Source organism: Carassius auratus, unplaced genomic scaffold, assembly GCF_003368295.1.
Source record: "Carassius auratus strain Wakin unplaced genomic scaffold, ASM336829v1 scaf_tig00038662, whole genome shotgun sequence".
NCBI classification, from domain to species: domain Eukaryota; kingdom Metazoa; phylum Chordata; class Actinopteri; order Cypriniformes; family Cyprinidae; genus Carassius; species Carassius auratus.
The window spans coordinates 1-22,400 of NW_020526457.1; the positions used below are offsets into that span (position 1 = coordinate 1).

The 22,400-nt window shown below is 35.8% G+C and overlaps 2 protein-coding genes across 2 annotated transcripts; both read left to right on the forward strand.

Moving 5' to 3' along the window:
- Window positions 1-1,283: 1,283 nt before the first annotated feature.
- LOC113083538 (uncharacterized) lies at window positions 1,284-13,266 on the forward strand. The gene is made up of 10 exons (XM_026254583.1): window positions 1,284-1,401; window positions 1,518-3,722; window positions 4,093-4,876; window positions 5,561-5,951; window positions 6,853-10,485; window positions 10,573-10,695; window positions 11,077-11,230; window positions 11,335-11,440; window positions 11,566-11,747; window positions 12,874-13,266. Exons 1-10 carry the CDS (start codon window positions 1,365-1,367, stop codon window positions 12,969-12,971), a joined length of 7,713 nt encoding a protein of 2,570 aa, XP_026110368.1. The 5' UTR covers window positions 1,284-1,364; the 3' UTR covers window positions 12,972-13,266.
- Window positions 13,267-15,537: 2,271 nt separating this feature from the next.
- Window positions 15,538-22,146, forward strand: LOC113083537 (pleckstrin homology domain-containing family A member 2-like). The gene is made up of 12 exons (XM_026254582.1): window positions 15,538-15,953; window positions 17,098-17,247; window positions 17,403-17,459; window positions 17,542-17,590; window positions 17,672-17,769; window positions 18,014-18,145; window positions 18,225-18,341; window positions 18,908-18,976; window positions 19,071-19,141; window positions 19,433-19,496; window positions 19,915-19,992; window positions 20,721-22,146. Exons 2-12 carry the CDS (start codon window positions 17,107-17,109, stop codon window positions 21,015-21,017), a joined length of 1,173 nt encoding a protein of 390 aa, XP_026110367.1. The 5' UTR covers window positions 15,538-15,953; window positions 17,098-17,106; the 3' UTR covers window positions 21,018-22,146.
- Window positions 22,147-22,400: the final 254 nt, after the last annotated feature.

Sequence of the window (22,400 nt, forward strand, 5' to 3'; positions counted from 1 at the left end):
TTTTCCCCAGGAACTTTTTCCCCACTAGACCTGTTGCTTTCTGCATTTCCACTGCGGTCTAAAGTACTGGGAAGATTAGGTAAATAGACTGGTGACGTAGGTCTGCGCGCATTTCTCAATGGGTCATGTCGGATACATCGTATTTACGAGTTAAATGCACATGAATGCCGCCACAGTTGTAATTACGAGTGGGAAACTTTCTTTAAGCTCAAGAGTTTCCGAGTTGGGGGCTTGTCAATGAGAAACATGAGAGAATCAATGGAACAATGGATATGTTTGTTGTTGAAAGTAATTTTTTGTTGAAATTGATAGACAGGATTGCAATATAACAATTAATACGTTTTTATGTGATACAGATTTAAGTGGCTTCATAAATTATAAAAAAAAAATTAATAAAAATGCAAACCACACCTGATGCAAATTCTTAGCTTTTTATTTTCTATAAGGAGAGTTGTATGTTGTATTTTCTTGTAATTTATTTATTGTGCTGACTGACTTCAACGCACCCGTCATTGTAATTACATCTTGTCAACTCGTAAGTACAAACTTCCCAGAAGGACTTGAACGCAACAAAAGTATGCATATTTTGGAAGTGCATACTCGGTAGTTCGGACTTTGTGCATTCGATGTGATGCAAATCCGGTAATTCTGCAAACAGCAGCATACTTGATAACATCCAGACAGCTCGTTTTGGCTACTGCAATTTTCCTCACAGGTTATTTACAATAAAACGAAATAGGATTTCAAATACCACCGCCTCCTTTCATTTTCATTTAAACATAATAATAGCCCCATAATGTACTTAGTTCAGGGAAATGTGGGTATATATATATATATATATATATACAGCCATTACAATGAAACAAAATATTATAAGGAAAAAAACATATGTAAGTCGCACTGGACTCTTGACAGATTGGGGACGGAAGGGGGGGACTGATAGTGGTCATGTAATCTTTATTTATAATTTATTATTATTATTATTTAATAATAATAATATAATTATTATAAACAAGTTATGTATGGTATTTCAAAAATTTCAAGTTAATAATAAAACAATTTACGGAAAAATATTTTTAAAAGCTTGTGTCATGTGGTGCCCCCCTAGTTGTTGTGAATGGTTGGTGCCCCTGGGCACTGGCCCAAGTCCTTGTGGATAATCCGGCTATGCGTGCCTGTGTGAGTGTATGTGTGGTGTGTATATATATATTTATATATATATATATATATATATATATATATATATTATATGAGAGAGAGAGAGATTTTGTGACCATTTAGTCATTTTTAAATAATAGTAAAAGTTATTTTAATTTATTTTATTTCTAGATGCAAAGTCTGGTAAGGCAGCAGCAATTCAAGGCATGTTTATTTTCCCAGACTCAAGAACTGTGCCAAGAGGTATTAAGGAGAATAATTTTATTTATTAGATTTTTAAAACTATGTACTTAATGCAGCTTTTATTTGAAAGTCTTTCACATCTTATAAACATATCTTTTGTATGGTTTTATGTTTAGATGCCAAGTGTGACCTGCAAAATACTAAGGTGTCAACAGAAATAATGCAAGTAATCCCAGCGCTCAACTATGCAGAAACCGAGATGGAAAAATGTCCTCCAAACCAGCAGGGGCACTCCCAGGTGTCTTTAGAGAAGCATTTGCAAGACTATGGCACTCTTTTTCACCCAGGGCTATTGGATGTTCCCACCAGGGAAGCCAGTATGTTTCCAGATCAATATGATGTGCCTGGTGGTTTTACCTTAATATCACCTAAATGGTCAAAGGAGGCTGGCACTCAATTAAAATCTTATTTTGATGAGCCATGTGGCTTTACTATTCCAGTAGGGAGGGCATTGGAGTTACTCACTGCTGGTCGACAACAGCGTGGTGATGATCATGACGATGATGTCTATTACTGTATATCATCACCGGAGGAGGTGCCACAGACTGATGGCCACATTGAAATGGAGGAGACAAAGCAATTTGAGGCCATCAGTGATGCCTCTGACAGAATAGCTGAAACAGTTAAGAGACAAAAAGATGAGCAAAAGCATTTGTCCACAGAGCAGCCTCAGCCTGCTTTGCCAGTTACAGTAGGTGACAGTGTGTTGGAATATCCAACTTCCACAGTGTCACCCAAATTGGGTGATGTCCCTGCAAAGAATTGCGTAAGTATTGAGAATGATGTTGAGAAAACATCTCAAGGTAGTATTAGAGGAGATGCTGATGGAGTCGGCGTATCTACAAAAGAGACTCCCATCCAAACTAGCAGTACACCATTAATCAAATCAACAGAAGAAGGTGCTGCTGGGGGGATGGAGGATAATACACATCCTGAGAAAACGTTACCTGATCCTGATAAGAAAGTAAATCGGCGGTCCTTTTCAAGGCGTAGAGGTAGCAGGCGTAGAACTCATTGGAAAACCATGAAGAATAAAAAAGAAGTAAAAAAAAACATTGCTTTACCAACTTCAAGTTTGCCTGTCGTTTTGCCAGTGAATTCTCCCGATGAACCTACGAAAGACCAGATTAAGACTGAAACCTTTCATCCTGATGACATCAATCAAAAAACCCATTCAACTCGTAGGGGCAAGGGACGCAGGAAAAGGGGTGTGAATCGAAATCTGATTAAAGCCAGACAAGTACAAGACCCTTTATTAAGTGTGACAACTGAAACTATAGATGATCAAAGTCCCTCAAAAAGAGATTGGCGGTCACATCCAAGGCGTAAAAGATTGTGGAATACAGATGCCAATCTGAAACGGTCTTTAAGATCATATGCTGTAAAGAATGATAAGGAGACTAAAGTAAATATACAGCACAATGAAACAAAACAAAGTTTGTCTAGCACATCCAAGAGGAAGATGGAGGGATTTAACTTAAGGGAACGATATGGCCTAAAGACCATAATTACAAACTGTGGTAGAGTCTTTGTCCCACATGGTTCAGATGCTGACATAGAATCTGCACAAAAGGAGAAAACACATGTTGAGATGAGCATTGACACCGATGCAGAAATTATTTCTCCTCTGGAAAACAAATCCAAAGAACAGGTGGAAAATAAGGGAGAATCTCCCTTGAAGGATAAGGAAGAATTGCCCTCTAAAGATCCACTGGTCAATGACGAAGAAGGCTCAGACAGCACTTCTAAAGACATGCCAAGTGCTCTCTTGTCAGCATTAAGGATTTTGAGAAAACTTCACAAAACCCATCCATCAGAAAGTGACAGAAGTCAGGATGTATGTCCAGAAAAGTCCATTAATGCTCCATCAAACGTGGCTGTAGGTGTCCAAAAAAATAAAGATCATCCTGTTGCTGTTCAAGCGGATGCAACTTCCAGTGTTCCTGGAGTTTCTGACCAATCCACGTCCCTGGACCCAAAAGTATCCTCTCCTGACAAAATCAAAAAGAAAGCAAAACATGTGTACAGTGCAATATCTATAAGCAAATTGAAGACGGTGCTCAGACGGGGAAAGAGGGTAAAATCTCCTTCCCCTGGTGACAATGCAAAATCTGAGTCGGATAACGCAGGGCCAGAGTCCAAAAAAGGAAAACTGAGCACCATCGTGGATCAGAAGTGTAATACTGCCCAAAATGAGCTGACAGACAAAGGATCACAACCCATAAATGATGAGGCACAGCACACGCCAATGAAAGGTGTGGAGTTGACAAAAAAACCTGTGTCTTGGAGAGGTCTTATTCACAAAGCATCAAAAGAAAATGGTAAGAAAATTATTAGTTTAGACATTCTGTCATTTAAAAAAAATTTCATATACCAAGAGTGAGAAAGTGTCCGGAAAGTGTTGTGTGTATATTTGCAACCAATTTCAAACCTCAAACCTCCTTTGTGATTACATTTCATTCTATTTAGTAAATTACACTGGCTTGATATTGAGGCATAATTATGCTGGTGTATTAAAATTGGCCCCACATTTTCCCTCTCCATGTGTCTATCTTCTGTGTGCACGTTCTTCTGCTTCTTAAGGCCACTGTCTTACTCTACACGCCCTTCTTCTTTTGCATGTCTGCTTGATTATGCACTGCTTCTACTGCTATTTTATGCTTTGTCTTTGTTTTTGTCTATTTCTTACAGGGTCCCTCAATTTTGACACATCAGCACCTTTTGAAATAGCTAAACACGCTGACCCGCAGCTCATTTCTTCACTTATTGGGGATGGGGTGGGAAGCAGACGAATTAGCACTGATGCCAAAGCCAGTGCACAGAGACTGAGCACGGGTGCGTCTCTGCCCTCAGATGCTTTGAGTTTACTGGCTGACTTGGCCCTTGGTGCAAGTAACGATAAAATGTTAAAAAACTTAGAAGCCAAAGCTGGCCAGGAGGCCCTTGATGGAGTGAAGGCTAGCGGCTCCCCGGAGTCAGTCCTTCATGCACTTCTTCGTTATCCATCGGCCAGATTTAAATTACCCCCCAGGTCTCCTTTCCCAGAAGGTCTTTTAGTGACTGGGGAACTGATTTTGGAAATATCAAAAGAACATTCTTACTCACAGCCCACCTCTCCGCTGTCAGGTTTGTCAGGTCCATCTCTCAAGGTTTCTTTTCCATCCGGAAGTGTAGAATCGCCTCTGTCATTGAAAACTGGGCTTCATCTGAGCCTACCCAAAGATGCTGTGGCCTCATGTCGTCAAGAGGAAGGGGGTAAAGCAGAATGGAAGCATTTGATTTCTCCAAATAAGCCATTGTCTGAGATCCTCAAGACAAAACCGCGAAGATCAAGAATTTTACGCAACAGAAGCATAATCGAAAAGGAGGGAATGATTCATGTGACGAGGATTTGGAAAGAACCTTATGATTTTAAATTTGACAGCAAGTTCACCAATGACAGTAAAGACAAAACTGTCACACGAGCACTTCATGGGTAAGTACTGCTTGTTGCCCCAAAATTTCGGTTAAGGTTTAAATATGATTATTAAAGTGAATATTTAATATTGTTTTTATGTTGATATTTGCACAAGACAAATATCAAAATATTATGGCCTTAAGTTACTATTTTTCTGATTAGGGATGTGTATAGTGACAATTTAAAGGAATAGTTCACCCAAAATTAAAAACAAAAAAATAAGGATTTGTTTTTTCATCTGCTGGTTTTTACTTGCCTTTCCAATATTTTCATCCATCCCACTAAAACAATTATTTTAAAACTATTAATTTTTTCTATTTTCCATAAATATTTATATTGTTTAATTAAATGCCACATGATGCAAACCATTACTGATTGGTTTGTATTTATTCTGATACTATCAAGACTATCACAAGTCTTTACAATTAAAATTTCTCTAATTTAGCCATATAACATTTTTATGCAGGTGGTGACAAATCAGTGGAATTTGCAAAACCAATGTAGAATTTTACAAAACACCAAAATGTCTTGAGTTTGCAAGATAGAAAAAATTCCACATGCTTAAAATATGCCAAAGATCTGGTTTGCACCCTCTGTAACAGTTTAACATATTTTAACAGTTTTTGTGGTAATCCTTTGAGTCATCATAACCCAGAATCCAGAAAGGCTCTGATTTCTTTTTCTCTTTCCTAATATTGACAGGAAATGGAACTTCAACATTGAAGATACCTATGAGGATGTCCATCTTATTTTTCACATGTGGATTGGTCTTTTCTATAGTAAGGCCACGTCCAGGTTATTTCACCTTGAAAACTGCACTGCATTTCCAAAGGAGAAGACGGTTGAAATGGTTCATTTGGACATAAACGCTATTCAGAATGCTGTGTCATTGCTCAATGTTGATTTGAGCCAGAAAGAGGACTCGGTTTTGGATCTTTCTGTGAAAAATGATGAGCCTGCAAATCTTAATTTAGTCTCCGATCAGAGCACAAAAAAAGGCACTGCATCACAAACTCATAAGCATGAAACGGCACCTAGGCATTCACCTTCTGGGACAAGTCTCTCCTCCAGTCCAAAAGTTACAGCATTGGTGGTAATGTATTATATCTTACACCATTAAAATTGAACTGTATTTAGGTGATTTTAATTGATACATTTTTCTTTGATGAGATATTTAATATTTTTATAGAATTTTTAAATATTCTATGACAATATAAATCAGTAATTTATCACTTTCACACCGAGCGTGAACCCAATGATTGCCGTCTGCTAATTCACGCCATTAAGCTAGGTGGCACCGACCAGTAATGTATTTTTCCTTAGATATGTAATGTATGTTGTATATGGTACACGGCTCAGTATACAGCTTTAAATTAAGATAAATAAAGGTTGGTTCTACGCCAGAAACACAAACTATCTATAATGCCTACAAGAATATAGCTTAAAATATAAATAGAGGGTATAATGAGCATCAAGCTACATTTGAAAATGTATGTGATTTAGGTTTTTGCTTAAAACCCACTTTAAACCTTCACAGAGTACTTGTAATAACTTTAGATTGAGATCTAAAGTGGATTATAATTCTGTAATAAGCAGACATGCACTCTTTGTATGTTTTATAAAAGATTGAACGCAACACCTGCTTCTCATTTGTCATAAATATCCTTTATTGTTATAAAAATATCATGAGCTGCATAAAACATATAAAGAAAATTTATCGTCATAAATGTGTATTTTCTTACACATTTCATGTATAAAAAAATATTTCAATAATTTTTAATACATTATATCAAGAGATATTATCCCATGATTGACAGTTCTTGAGTGTACACCGCTGACTCATAACACTCTCTCAGAATACTCTTCTTCTGTGTTTTTTTTTAACTTTTCAAAACAGCGCCTGTTTATATATAAATAAGTTATATATTTGCTTCTTCTACAGTGTGTGTGATTTTTAAAAAAAAAATGTGTTCATATTTTCATTTCTGTTACAGAATTATAGAAATCTTGTAGATGTACCAGTGGAAAGTTCAGTCCCTGACAATGATGTTGACACTGATGATGAAAATGACGTCACCACGGACTGCTCATATTCACAGCACTTGGAGAAAAACAGTGCATACAACCAGTTGTGTGAGCAAGCATCAAATATGAGAATAGGTGTTCGGATACTTCAACCAAAGGTCAGAAATGCTACAAATAATAAAGCATCCACCAGCATGGCTACTTCTGGTCCCCATAAAATTGGTGTTTTCCATCAAATTCTTGGTCCCATAAAACCATCAGCATTCTCAAAACAACACCGGCTTATTTTGGGTAGGAAAAGTTTTGATCTGGGTTTAAAGAATCAAACTGGGAATGTACCACATGTAATACTGCAAAAGGAGAAAGTGTCTGACAGTGCAGAGAGTAAAGAGATTTTTGAAGCAAAGACAGAAAGAAACAAAGATGGTACCCTAGAGGCTCTGGTTAATGAAAATGCTGACAAGACTGTTGAACTTAAAACTGGAGCATCCGTTTTTGTGGAGGAAGAGTGTGTATCTGTAGCTGAAGAGAGTAAAGTTGTATTAGATGAAGATAACCAGGATAGATGTCTGACAATGATGGAAGATGGAAGCATTGAAGAAAACATGACTTCCGAAATGCCTAGCCAAGATCAGACTAGTCATGCAGAGCATAAAGGGACTGTTCATGTAATGGAAGATCTTAAAAGTACACTAGATCTGAAAGATCATGCAAACATGATTGATGAGCCGAGAGCTGATTCATCGAATGAGACTGTTGAAGAGCATAGTGAGATTCCTCTTATAATGGAAGAACCTAAACCTGTACTAGATGACACAAGTCTAGTTGACCATGCTGATGAGCTAAGTAATATTTCATCAGATGAGACGAGAGCTGAAGAGCTTAATGAGACTTCTAATACAACTGAAAAACTTAGGCCTGTGCATGATTTGAAAGATCACTCAAATATGGCTGATGAGCTGAGAAATGCTTTATCGGAAGAGACTAATATTGAAGAGTCTAATGAGTTTCCTAATGCAAAAGAAGAGCTTATTCTGAAAGATCCATCAAATGTGGTTGATGCATCATCACATGAAACTGAAGGTAACAACACTAAAGAGCCTGTGAAAACGAAAGAAAGTTATACAGCTGAGGAAATGATGCAAGAAAATGAGATAAAATCAAAAGAAGAGGCAGACCTGGTTGGCAGTGATACTGAACATGAGACGTCCACAGCAACGGAGGAATATCTAGATGACTTTACTTTGGTTTTGGAGGATGATATGGAATTCAGTGATGAGGATTCTGAAACCAAGTTGGAGAAGGAAGTTAATGAACAAAATGGCTCCACTGAGAAATCCTCTGTCTTCAATGATGATGACCATGACATGAAGCTGCAGAAGAGTGAAAAACAACCTCAGACACCAGAGGAGGCAAACCTTGTAGATTGTGCCCTTGAAGAATTTAGAAAAGATTCACTTCTAGTTGAAGATCAGCTCATATCTGTTCAAGAGAAACACACCCTAGCTGCTAATGATCCTACTGATGGAATGCATGATGAGGGTGAAACCAAGACTACTGAGCAGAGTATAGTGGTTTATCAAGAGGCTTTTGATGTTTGTCACGAGTCAAAACCAACAAGTACTGTTGACCTCACAGAAATAGATATTAGTCATTTAGAAAAAGATGGCGAAAAAGATTTAGGCCAACAAAATGCATTTCAAGTCACTGGTGAGGATGATGCACTTTTTGATGTGAATGAAACCCAAAGTCAAGATTCTTGTGAAGATCAAATGATCGACTCAAACCAAGAACCTCTGTCCCTAAAAATCTGTGCATCACCCCCAAATACCATGACTGAATCTCATGATGAAGCAGTTTCTCTAATTGAAAAACCCTCAGAAGTGGAGGTAAACCGCATACTCTCTACTCCCACTCAAGATGAAATTCCATGTTATCCAGAGGTAAGCAAAAGATTCAGGAAAGAGGATTTGAATAGGGACTTGTACTACCAAGACGACACTGATCACGCTGACATGATGCCTCCTAAAAGTCCAGTAAGCCTCCAACCCCATGTTTCTACCACAAAGACATTATCTGACTTTACAGGGCATTATGAAGAAATCCACAGTGACAACCTAAGATGGAGTAGGAACAAATACACTGGCACAGTGGATCTTAAAGATAAATCTGCAACAACTACTGAGCATTCACCCAATGAAGACTCTTTTCCATTAAAGCACAAACTCTATCCCACCTCCCAAGAAAAAGACGACTGTAACTTCATAGAGGGTGCATCACAAAATTATTCTGAACTCTATTACATAGACGATTTACATGGATATTACCACAGATCTTATGAAGACATACCATGGTATGATTTCCAAACAGAGGAATCCATTAATCACCAGTTTTACTCATGTGGAAATGACTCTGGTGGTGACAATGATTCACCCATTTGTTCCAAGTACATTACATCTGAACGCGACTACTCCTACAAGCACAAAAAGCATGCAAAGACAGAGAGGGATGACAGCTGTTGGGCAGGAAAGAATTATAAATCGGACACTCTTTCTTTCAAATACCCAATAAAGGTTACTTGTAATGCAGACTATGAGACAGAAGTAGCCCGAAGTCCAAAAAAGAAGTCTCGAAAAAGAAAATTCTGTGAAAATGCTGAGCGGGATGATGATTCTTCTGACAACATTCCAAAAACATTGTATTTGGAAAGGTATCAAACAAAGCCAACTAGGTCATTCACAGTTAGTTCCACGTCGCATGTTAAGCCAAGCACGCAGCAATTTGACTGGCGCAGGTATTTCAGAAGGGAGGCGACTTGCAGTCAGCTATTAGATGCGAGTGAGAGGGATAACAAATTTGACATTCCACCCTCATCCATTGTTACAATTTTAGATGGGAAAGGAAACCGTGTTATATTTAATAACTCTCCCACCATGAAACCATCTTTCGATGGAGTTAGTTTGACTAAGGGACTTGAAGACTCTTTTAATGAATGGCAGGAACAACAAAGTAAGGCTGACGTGACCCGGTCTGCACTTGATTGCGAGTACCTCATCTTCTCTCAAAGAATTAATCGGGTTCTCAATGAAACTAAGAGCTCTACCACGTCACACTGTAGGTCAAATCCTGACCCGGCTTCATGTCCCATGACTGTCCAGTTTTCAAATCTCAGTGAAGTAGAGAGTTCCCCTGAACTTTGTAAAGCACAACTATCACTTACCGATTTTAAGATTAAAGTGGACATGTCCGACAGGAAAGAGCTGAGGGAAACAGTGAGAAACCGCAAACCACATCTCCAAAGACTTTTCTGTGAAAAAGGCAGTGCTGTTGAGTTCTCCGGGATATCAGAAATAACAGAGCAATGCGCTGTTGCATACAAGTCCATGATGAACGATGTCTGCAGCGGGAAGACTCTGCCTCGTCCAACTGAGCCAAGAAAGAGGAAGTTTGATCGGGATAGAGTTGACCGTTATTCTGGATTCTGTGGTCGCATGAAAAAAGATGTTTTCGACAGTCCTAAGTCTATTGTGAGTCAAGCTAAAATTAAGTACAGGTTTTACATCCTTGTCACATCAACAGATCCCTTCTTTGAAGAAACCAAGGTAAGAAAGTTAATGCATTAAAAGAATCTTATAAAGTGGTCCAAAACAGTGAAGAAAGATTTTCATGTGAATTTCAATGATTTATAGAACCTTTTGGAGATGGAAGGCCACAGACCGGTCGAGCCAGAGGAGTTTGACCTCAATGGTGATAATCAGTCCCCTTTGCTCATTATACTGAGAAATGAGGACATTGCAGAGCACACATGTAAGGTAAGTGAATGCATGAAACTCAAAATTGAATTAAAGCACTAGCATTAATTCCTCTGTAACAACGATGTTAAGCTAAAAATGTGTAAATCATCTTTGAAGTGGATGATTTGTCCCAGATGCAAAATTGAGTAGAATTGAGTCATTTCATTGACTCATTTAGTAAAAAAAAGACATGATTAAATGTATTTGTAGATTGGTCAATTTTGCATTTGATATTTGATTTAATTTTGCATGCTCATTTCCATACTTGTACATTTAAATTGCCTTTGCTGTTATCAAAAAGGTAGCTATAATCGAAATAAAAAATGGGGGGAAGATAATATTTAAAAGCAGAAAATGGAGTTCAATTGAGGTTGGCTTCTGAATTTTTTATTTAACCAGGTGCCTTATTTGCTGGAATTAAAGAAGTCACCCAGTGTCCTGTTTGCTGGCATCGACCGACCCGATGATGTGGTGAACTGCACTCACCAAGAGCTTTTTGCTAAGGGAGGCTTTATAGTATGTGATGAATTGGCTCTCGATACACTTACTCTAGGTACTGATCAAGTTGCTACACAAATTATGCATGTTGGTTTACTGGAAATTGACTGATACATTATTACATTTTCACTGGACTTATTCTGTTAAATTTATATGAAGGTGACATGAAAAAAGTAATTGGGATTCTGGAAGAGTTAGACAAGCAAGGCAAATGGAAATGGTTTCTGCACTACAGAGACAGTCGCAGACTTCGGGAAAATGCAAGGTATTAAAAATGTGTGGGCTTTTAAGGACTGATCCTCATTGTGTTTATACAAAAGCTACGATTAGTTGGTATTTGCTTATTCAGTTGTGGCATTGAATCTCACTCTCCTCTAATGTCCTCGACAGGTCCAGTCCTGAAGCAAGCAAGAAACAGCAGTTTCTAGATTGCTGTCAGAAAGCTGGCATAGTGGAGGTCTTGCCCTATCATAACTGTGATGTCATGTCACGGGACCGACCCGACTATCTCTCTTGTTTGACTCGACTTCAGATCCAAAACGCCTCAGTTCGGTTTCATGTGTTTATTACAGGTAAGAATTTAGATTTGTTTGAGAAGTCCACAGTTGGAGTACTACGAATAACATTCATGAATAATATTTCATTTAATACTTTAAGAATTACAATAACCCAATTCATTTTTTTTTACATAAAAAAATTATTTAAATGTATCAAATATATAAATTTTACCGGATTCCTATGTTTATTACAGGTGAGAGTTACAATATATAATAATGTTGACACGGTGTGTTTGTAGATGAATTGTTGTGATATTTGATGCTGCAGCCCATATAATGAATTGAAAAATATGGTTTTTAATGAGAAGATATAATCAGCAATGTCATGTATTTTTGAAGACTCTCTGTCTTCTTCAAGTATTGAGTCCAAGTCTTGTCTCGAAGACTCAAATTTCCGTCTCTGATTCTGCTATCCACTATAGTCTTGTTGTTACATGTTATGGCTGGAATTAACTAGAGAAAACTTGTTTCCTGTTATTTTAAGTTTTATTTCTCTATCTTGGTTCCTGGTTGCTTTCTTGCATAATCAGACAGCTCTTGACCAGGTTGTAAGTTTGGTTTGAAAGTTATAAAGGTGAGACTCTACAGGCAAAAGCAGTTTTTTTCATGCAACTGTAAAATTTTCAAGTATTTTTCAGACTTGTTGAAAGAAAACATCCAAAATGCACTTTTAAGTGCTCCTTTTATAGAACTTGATCTATTTGCAGCTGTGGATTTCAATACATATTTTTAAAGGCCATTTTCCTTAAAGTGAGATTTTTCTTCTGCACTTAGGCAAAAATCTCCACTTGAATTCAGTCTGGTAATATTGAAAATATTGCATTATCATATCAGGAGTTTCATTTCCTATCCATAATCTGTCCCAGCATATAAAATATGATGACTGTCTTATCCTGCTGCTGATATCTGAGGTTATTTCACTTTAATTTCACTATTTATCTTTCACTTCCTGGTTGTACGAGGAAAAGATAATCTGCCACACAGTAGTCTATAGCAGACCTTTATACTTCTTTAAATTAAACAGTTTAAATTAATTCAAACAGCTGTTATTATTAAAGTTATAAAATTATCTAAATGACTCAATTTAGGGAATATGTTGTGATAATTTTTACCTTTTTTTGTTTTGTTTTTTGTATTGCAGACACAACAAGTGAATCTTTTGGAACAAATGGAATTTTAACAATGAACATTTACACATTCTCACGGATCCTTTCAAACGATACATGTTCCGTGTCATAAATCCGTGTTTTTTTGTTTGTTTGTTTTTTAGTTTTTTTCCTAAATCCAATGTCTTACCATTGGTAAGTACACCTCTGTTAATAGAAATAATTTATTGTTTAGCATAAATGTTAAAGCATTTATCTTTGTCACTCATGTGTAATTGCTTAACATTTATACATTTTCCACTTTACAGTTTATAATACAACGTAAATGTACAAATATTGGTCATGGAAATGTTTTAGTATGTTTTTACCAGACGTTGTTTTTTTATAAATGAAATTTGACTGAAACTCTAATAAATGAAATGATTTAATATGGTTGTCATTATTCAGCTTTGTGTATTTAAAACATGTTATATCATAATTTATATACACAGGGGCATATTCTTTTATCTATTATGGGTGTTAAGATGTATAGTTGATGTAATACATAATACTGTAGGAACAAACTTTGATTATAATGTGTTAAGCTACTAACGTGCCGGTGTCTTCTTTATGATTAGACTTTTGGCTCTGCTCTGAAAAGGTTTAATATACAGATAATAGCTCATCATTAGTTATTATAATAGGTTGTTATCGCCCATTTAGTGTTCATTGTTGTTCTGGTAGTTCTCCTTTGTGAGAGTCTAAATGTATTCCAAAATTTTTGATAAATATTTTGACTTGATATGGTTAAAAAAAAACAAATCTAAGGAAGGGGAAAAGCAGTCAAGAGTCAAGGTAAGCTACTTCCTTATTGATTCTGGTTTGTATTTTACTTAGGTTTTATTTTTACTTCAGTAAGGCCCGTTTCCTTTTATTTTGTTTTCCATATTTAGTGCATTAGCATTATTATGTACACAAAAAGTAGGTGATTAAGGAATAGTATATGAATTCTTATCATTTTAAAAATAGGAATAGAGGCATGTAAATTTACATGCACAAATGTTTTTATTAAATATTTTGTTTAACTGTTTGACAAAGACAAGTGTTAAAGATTTTGATAGACTATTTTATTTGAAGTTTATGCATATTGTTATCAAATGCAAGTTGTGCATGCCAAAAGTATTGGGTTACCCCCATATAATGAACAGGTTTGACTACTTTAATAGTGTTCATGAGTACAAGTCTTAATGTTTATGCATATAATGATATTCTAGGGAATTGTGTGCTTCTAATTTTATAGCAACAGTTTGGACAAGACACTTTTCTATTCTAACATGACAATGCATCTGTGTGTATGGGTAAGGTCCAAAAAGAAATGACTGATTCAGTCAGTGTGGAAGAACTTGACTGGTCTGCAGAAAGCAAAGTCCTAATTCCAGCTGAACACTCCTGGTGTTAAATGCCAAAAACTCATTACCAAACACAAATGACATGTACAGGTTCTTCTCAATAAATTAGAATGTCGAGGAAAAGTTCATTTATTTCAGTAATTTAACTCAAATTGTGAAATCCATGCATTAAATAAATACAATACATACAGACTGAAGTAATTTAAGTATTTGGTTCTTTTAATTGTGATGATTTTGGCTCACATTTAACAAAAGCCCACCAATTCACGATCTCAACTAATTAAAATACTCCATAAAACCAATAAAAAATAAAAATGTATGGAATTGTTGGCCTTCTGGAAAGTATGTTAATTTACTGTACATGTACTCAATACTTGGTAGGGGCTCCTTTTGCTTTAATTACTGTCTCAATTCAGCATGGAATGGAGGTGATCAGTTTGTGGCACTGCTGAGGTGGTATGGAAACAAAGGTTTATTTTACAGTGGCCCTCAGCTCATCTGAATAGTTTGGTCTCTTGTTTCTCATTTTCCTCTTGACAGTATCCCATAGTTTCTCTAAGGGGTTCAGGTCTGGTGAGTTTGCTGGCCAGTCAAGCACCAACAACATGGTCATTTAACCCATTTTTGGTGCTTTTGGCAGTGTGGGGAGGTGCCAAATCCTGCTAAAAAAATAAAATCAGCATCTTCAAAAAGATGGTCAGCAGAAGGAAGCATAAAGTGCTCCAAGATTTCTTGGTAAACGGGTGCAGTGACTTAAAAAAAAAAAAAAAACACAATGGACCAACATCAGCAGATGACATTGCACCCCAAATCATCACAGACTGAGGAAACTTAACACTGGACTTCAATCAACTTGGGCTATGAGCTTCTCCACCAGTCTTCCAAACTCTAGGACCTAGGTTTCCAAATGAAATGCAAAACATGCTATCATCTGAAAAAAGGACTTTGGACCACTGGGCAACATTTCAGTTCTTCTCCTTAGCCCAGGTAAGACTCCTCTGACGTTGTGTGTGGTACAGGAGTGTCTTAACAAGAGGAATAAATAGTTTATACCGTTTCCCAATTAAAAACATAATTGTGATTATTGTGCATATCATATACCTTTAGAATAGATCCAAAATATTTAAGAGGCTTTGACTGTTTTAAACGGATTTTGCATGGTTACATCAATGAATAAAAAAAAATGTAAACGTTATTTTCAGAGCTTCATCGGTCTCGCGCGTTGCAAATTGTAATTTGTAGCAATTCGCAGTTTTCATCAAAGCAGCGAACTGTTGCTATGGATACCACGTCAAATGATTCGCGGTCTGTCCAAACTATAATCTAACTTCATAATGGGTGTCAGATGCTTCAATGTAGCTACTTTTAAAAGTGTTAAAACTTAAAAGTACTTGTTTAAAAACGAATTGCTTAGCACACTCTTGTCAAACCCTCGCCCACTGCGTCGTCTGACATGGCATCTGCTGGGTTCCGCTTTCCGCATGTGAAAAAATAAATAAAGATCCATTACCGGATGCGTTTAGTTTTGGTTTTAACTCAACTTGCTGTCAACCCGGAAAGAGGCTGCGCTCGAGGCACGGGGCTCGGCTTTCGGCGCGGAACTTTCATCTGTTTTGGCGGATAAATGAACGCATGTTGTCCGTGTATTGTGTCCTGAGAGAGCGCTGAATAACACACACACATCAGAACGTGGATGAGTCACCAGACTTTGGGACTTTGGAAGTGAAGTAAGTTGATATTAGGTGTGGCAGTTACGCACAATACCGACTTCCTCTCATAGGCGACTCGTAATACCGTTTTCCATGGGATTTCATCAAAACCTGGAAAAAAGCACACCTGCATCCACCTGTCATGGACCCTCTGGAAACTTGCTTTTTCTCCGTTTATGCTGGCTTTACAGGATTCCCACGCACATGAAAACGTTTACCTTAAACTTTTATAGTCAGTGATTTTTTTTTCCAAGCTATGCTCGACTATTAGTATCGCTTAGAAAAAATACTCTTTGTAAGTGTTGCCTTTATAAAATACATTTTAGTTATCTAATCACAAGCTACTGGAATACTCATGAATTCATTTTTCATAAGATGTGGGAACCCTGGATCCATTATTGACAGAATAAAGACAAATATTAGACTACCATGTTCTAACGAGTACTGATAGATACTGATTATTATTATAAGGATATTTTCGTTGTTGCATTTTTTGTATATATTGCATAATCATATGTAGTGTGTCTAAATTAGTTTCTTTAAAAAATATATATATTTATAGCTGTGTTTCAGGCCTATATATATACGCACACACACACATGGACTATAAATATGTAATGTGCTAAATATATGTATATATAAATATATTTTAGTGCTATCACGATTTTTGTTTGCTTATGTGTGTTTTGTGTATATTATGTATGTATAAATACACACACACACACACACATATATATATATATATATATATAGAAAATATGTATATTTATATTCATATTTGTAATATTGTAAAATATATTTAATAAGCAAAAACTTTTTTATTGTATACATGGATGTGTGTTTTATTTACATATACTTAATAAATATAAAAAGCACACATATATTATGTAAACAAAAACTTTAATTTTGAATGCGATTAATCGAGATTAATCATTGCACAAATATATATATATATTATATGCTGTCAAACGATTAATCGCGCACACACACACACATATATGATGAGGTCTGCTTCTGAATCAATATCAAGTTTTGTTTCAAGTTAATTTATTTAAACAAGGTACCAATTGTTATGTGTGAGATTTCAAGAGTTATGTGTGAGAGATTTTTTTTTATTTTTTTTTATTTGTATTATTTATTCATTCATTTGTTTGTTTTGTAGATCTGGGACATGCCTTACCTGGACAGACAAAATCGGACCTGTGGATTCCTGGATATTGAGGAAAATGAGAACAGTGATAAGTTTTATCGGCGTTATTTTATCTTGGATACTCATGAGAATTTTCTCCTCTGGTATATGGACAATCCACAGGTATAGCTCTTTGTGTTTCAAGTTGCAGTATGGCTTTACACAGGATTTTCTTTTTTTACCTACACTCCAAACCTCAACTTTGCATTCTAAAAAAATCCATCCTGTATTTTTGCATAACTTTTTTTACTTGTTTCCTTTAAAAAAAAAAAAAACAGAACTTACCTCCGGGAACAAAGTTTGTTGGAAATTTACGACTCAGTTACATTTCAAAGGTATCAAATTCTACCATAATATAAAAAGAAATACAAGACTTTTTTTATAATAATTTATTTAGATTTTGTTTGAACTTTGTAGGTTAATGAAGTATCAGTAAAGCAGAAACCAAAAGCAGAATTCTGCTTTGGTAAGTACATAAAATGGGTATGTTTTTGTTGTTGTTTTTCTCCCCCACAGTATCAATAACTTACTACATTTTGTCTTTCAGTAATAAATGCATTGTCCAGACGGTACTTTCTGCAGGCCAATGATGCTATGGATTTGAAGGAATGGGTCATTGCTCTGAATAATGCCACCAAAATTACAGTATGTGGAGCTTTTTGCATATGCACTGTTGTTATGTATGGGGTTTTCTTTGTAATATCCCATCCATATGTTAATAAAAATGACAAAAAACCACAAATAAGCATTTTTAGTTAGAGCCTTTGCAACATCAGTTAGGAGATAAAAGATGAGATTTTATTTTGATTAATGCAAAGTCATATACATTTGTATCTAAATAAACTAATGAAACAATATGCATATCCTAATCAGTACATATCTTTTTAAGGTTCCAAAAGCATCACCAGTGACCCAAAGCTCTGATGCCACAAATGTTTCAAACCCAACTCAGTCAACATCTCGACAGGCGTATAAAACAGCAATTGTGGGAGGTGTGGTTGTGCACACACCAGTCCAGCAGGTAACAGATTTGTATGTGTTCTTTATTCATCTATTTAATTTAGGAAAATATGAATATGAATCTGTTGTGTTTTTCTCAGAGCGATAATGAGGATGTCTTCACGAGTGAACTAGGATCACACGTCACTTTAAGGAGATGTCAGAGTGTGCGTCCAAATGTCTCGAGGTCTGGCTATTGTGTCAAGCAAGGCAATGTGGTAAGACCAGTGTCTTGTCATATCTGTTGAGTAGAATCAGTTTTTGCCGATAATATGCCATAGATGATGTTGTAAAAGGAATAGTTCACCCAAAAAATGAACATTTATTCACCCTCAATCCATCTGAGATGTAGCCTAGATGAGTTTGTTTCTTCATTGGAACATATTTGAATAAACATAGTATTACCAATGGATCCTTTGCAGTGAATGGGTGCCGTCAGAATGAGAGTCAAAACAACTGATAAAAACATCACAATAATCCACAAGTGATCCACACAACCACAGTCCATGAATGAATGTACTGATAGGTTAAAGATGTGGTTGTTAGTAATCTGTTCAGATGAAGAAACAAAATAATCAACTTGGCCTAAGGATGAGCCTTATTTTATTTTATTTAGCATGTTGTTGGGTCTATGCAGTTCATAGTTTTATTACATTATTTCTGTTAAATAGAATTGTGTACAATATGGCATTGGATCACCGCTGGATGTCCAATGCAGATACTTCTATAGAAATCTTTTACAAGAATTTTGTTAGCACTACAATTAAACTGCATCATTTTTCAGAGGAAAAGCTGGAAGAGGAGGTATTTTATTCTAGATGACCAAACTGTGAGCTACTATAAATCTGAAACGGTAAGATACTGGGATGGTAAACTCTTTAAAAGAATAGAAATGATTAATTTATATACTGAACAGATCTATAAACCAGTACTCTGTCTCTTTTCAGGATAAGGAGCCATTACGCAGTATTCGACTGCAGGATGTGCTGAAAGTTAATGAGTGTCTTGTGAAATCAGGGTGAGTATGCTCTGTGTGTGTGTGTGTGTGTGTGTGTATTCGAAGTAAGTTATTATTAGAAATCATTATGCTCACAAGGCTACAATTTAAAATATCAGTATTCTATTTGAATATGTTTTAAAATGTAATTTATTCCTGTGATGCAAAGCAGAATTTTCAGTAGTCATTATTCCAGTTTTCACTGTCACGTGGAATTATTCCAATATTCTGATTTGGTGCTTTAAAATGAAGTTTTTATCTGCTTTGTCATACAAAAGGGTTTTTTGTCATTAATTGTGGTGTTTGTTGTAGAGATCTGCTGTCTCGTGATAACCTTTTTGAAATCATCACCAGTACCAGAACCTTCTACATCCAGGTAACTCTGGACTGAATTAATTTAGACTGATTCAGGTGTCAGTGATAAAGATAATATTGTTGGTGTAGGTGGACCTCATATTATGCACATGGTTCATCTCATTGACTAGCATCCAGATCTGCAGCTGTTTGTCAGTGTATTTAAAGATCAACTGTTTTTTGAATCATCCTTGCATAAATGCTCTGGCACTCAAGCGAAACATAAATAACTCATTATAAATGCTTTTCAAGTATGTGACAGGTGTTTATGTGGCTACTGTACTGTTGAGCCATGTTGAAAATGCAAATGAGGCTTATGGAGATCTTTAATCTTTTATTTCATACTGCACAACTAAACAACTTGAAGTTAAAAACGTCAGCTTAACCTTATTTTGTGTGTGTGTGTGTCTGTGTGTCTGTGTGTGTGTGTGTGTGTACAGACAGACACCCCAGAAGACATGAAGGGCTGGATCAAGGATATCTCCTCAAAAATTCAAGACTTCAGAGGACCGTCTAAGGTAAATATTCTTTAAGTGTTTAAAGTCATTGATCTTTCAGGTACTATTCATTCTTTCAGATATTATTATTTGTTTGGTTGTTTTGTTATATTTAATGTTATTTCTCATACTTTTCAGATATTGTTTCCTAATGTACATTTTTTTGTTATTATTGTTCAGTCAGGCAGTTTTCTTTCCAGTTGATAAGTCATAAGTTGCATGGATACATTTTTTTTAGCAAAAACCAACAAATACATTGTAAGGGTCAAAATTATAGATTTTTCTTTTATGCCAAAAATCATTAGGCTATTAAGTAAAGATCATGTTGCATGAAGATATTTTGTAAATTTCCTACTGTAAATATATCAAAACTTAATTTTTGATGAGTAATACGCATTGCTATCATTTCATATTACTTGCATTGCTAATTTCCAAAAATTGATCCTGAAGACTGGTTTTGTGATCCAGGGCCACACAGAATAAGCAATTATAATAATTATGATTAAAGATAAATATTACATTTTTATACTTATAGACATTATCTACAATATTAACAACAATCCTAGCTTCTTTTTCTAAATAATTTTTCAGTTGTCTTCAAAAAAAAATTCTTAGGACGAATTTCTTTTTTCTAAACGAATAAAAATACATATTACTGTGCATTTTAAGATCTTATCTTAGGACATTTCTAAAATAAAATAAACACAATGAATGAGCATTTCTAACAGTAGTTCTCTCTTGATTGACAGTTGCGCTGTTCCGGAAAAGTCTTTTCTGTGCAGAGGAAACCTCAGCTTGTGAAGTCCTGCTCCACTGTAGATTCGTGGCAGCCCTGGACCCCGGTGCCCAATCAGGAGAAGCATTTGAAGGAAGAGGGTCAGAGAGAAGGGCCGTACAGCTCTCTTCCCTCACTCTCACACATGAGCCACATCTTTCAGTCAACGACTCGACAAACTCGACAACGACACCATTCCCAGCCTCAGCTAGCTCCCAGCGACACAGACTTTCCTGACAGTCTTGACCATCTCCGCTCCACTGATGTTTAGTTTGCTTTAATGGATACTGCTGGCCAGCACATGGATAGTGTTATGATTTTAGCTTTTTGATTGTTGCTTTTCTTGTTTAGTGGAGTGCACACAAGAGCTTCAGTCATTGCAATGCTGCTCACTCACTCTAAAGGAATAGTTCCTAATTAGTACCCAAAACTTCTGTCATTATTTACTAAATCAGCTATCAAACTCCAACAAGCAATGTATGGCAAGAATTGTGTACCGATTCTTCAAGCAGTTGTACTTTTGTCTTTCTACAGAAAAAAAAACAATACTTTTGGAACAATAACATACAAACAAAAAAAAATATGTAGAAGAGAACTGTAATTTTGGCTGAACTATTCCTTTACAAGAATGTGTCTTTTTATGTATGAAGGAATGTAAAATGAGGAAGGATGATTTGGTGAAAAGACATTTCATGTGTTGTATTGCCTTAGTTAATTTCCCGTGACATAAAGTGGGGTCTAAAAGTCTGAGACAACTTGTGAAATGCTTTTTATATCATATAATATGTGTATAATTATATTTTCAGCACAACAAAATATGAGTGAATAGTTATAAAACTAATAAGATTCTTAGTATTTGGTAGATCTATCTTTTGCTTTAATGACAAACATGTTATCCAGCATGATTTAAAAATGTCATTTAAAGAGCATCTTGTGCACTGCAATTAATATTTTGCTTTGTTTTACATCGTAACTTTTTTTTATTTTATTTTTAATGTGAGATATTTAAATTTCAAGATTTAAAAAACCTAAATTTTCAATGTGGTCTCAGACTTTTGGACCCACTTGTACACTTGAAAATATTGTTGGTACGTGTAGTAGACTTCAGTCAAGGCATGTAGACTTATTTTGAAGACATTTTGTTCAATATCACTAATGAAGGCGCTTGAATGATTAGGTAAACTTTGACTAGACATTTTCATGACTGAAAACATTTTAATAGCCTCTTGATTGCTTTGAAATGCCTGAAAATGTTAATAGACTTATTTCTTTTGTTGCTGTGAATGGTACTACAAGTAGGTAATGTTCCTGTTGCTTTTTTACATATATATATATGCGTCATTGTTAGATATGCATCATCGCTTTGCACATGAAATAAACCAGTCCTTGAAAAAGAAAAATTACAATCTTTGCTCCTCCTGTCCAAACAGCGTCGCGCTTTGACACTGAACCGATATTTATTTCAGGATTGCGCGTGATAAAGCAGAGCTAGCTAAAAATGGGCGGAGTTTGGCGGCCTGACCGTTTTAAATATATAGATATCAGATATAAATGTGATATTTTTATAAATGATTTAAATTTTCCTAATTCCGTTGCGGTTACATATTAAGAATGACATCATTCACGTATAAATTATCCTTCAGATTATGTCCGA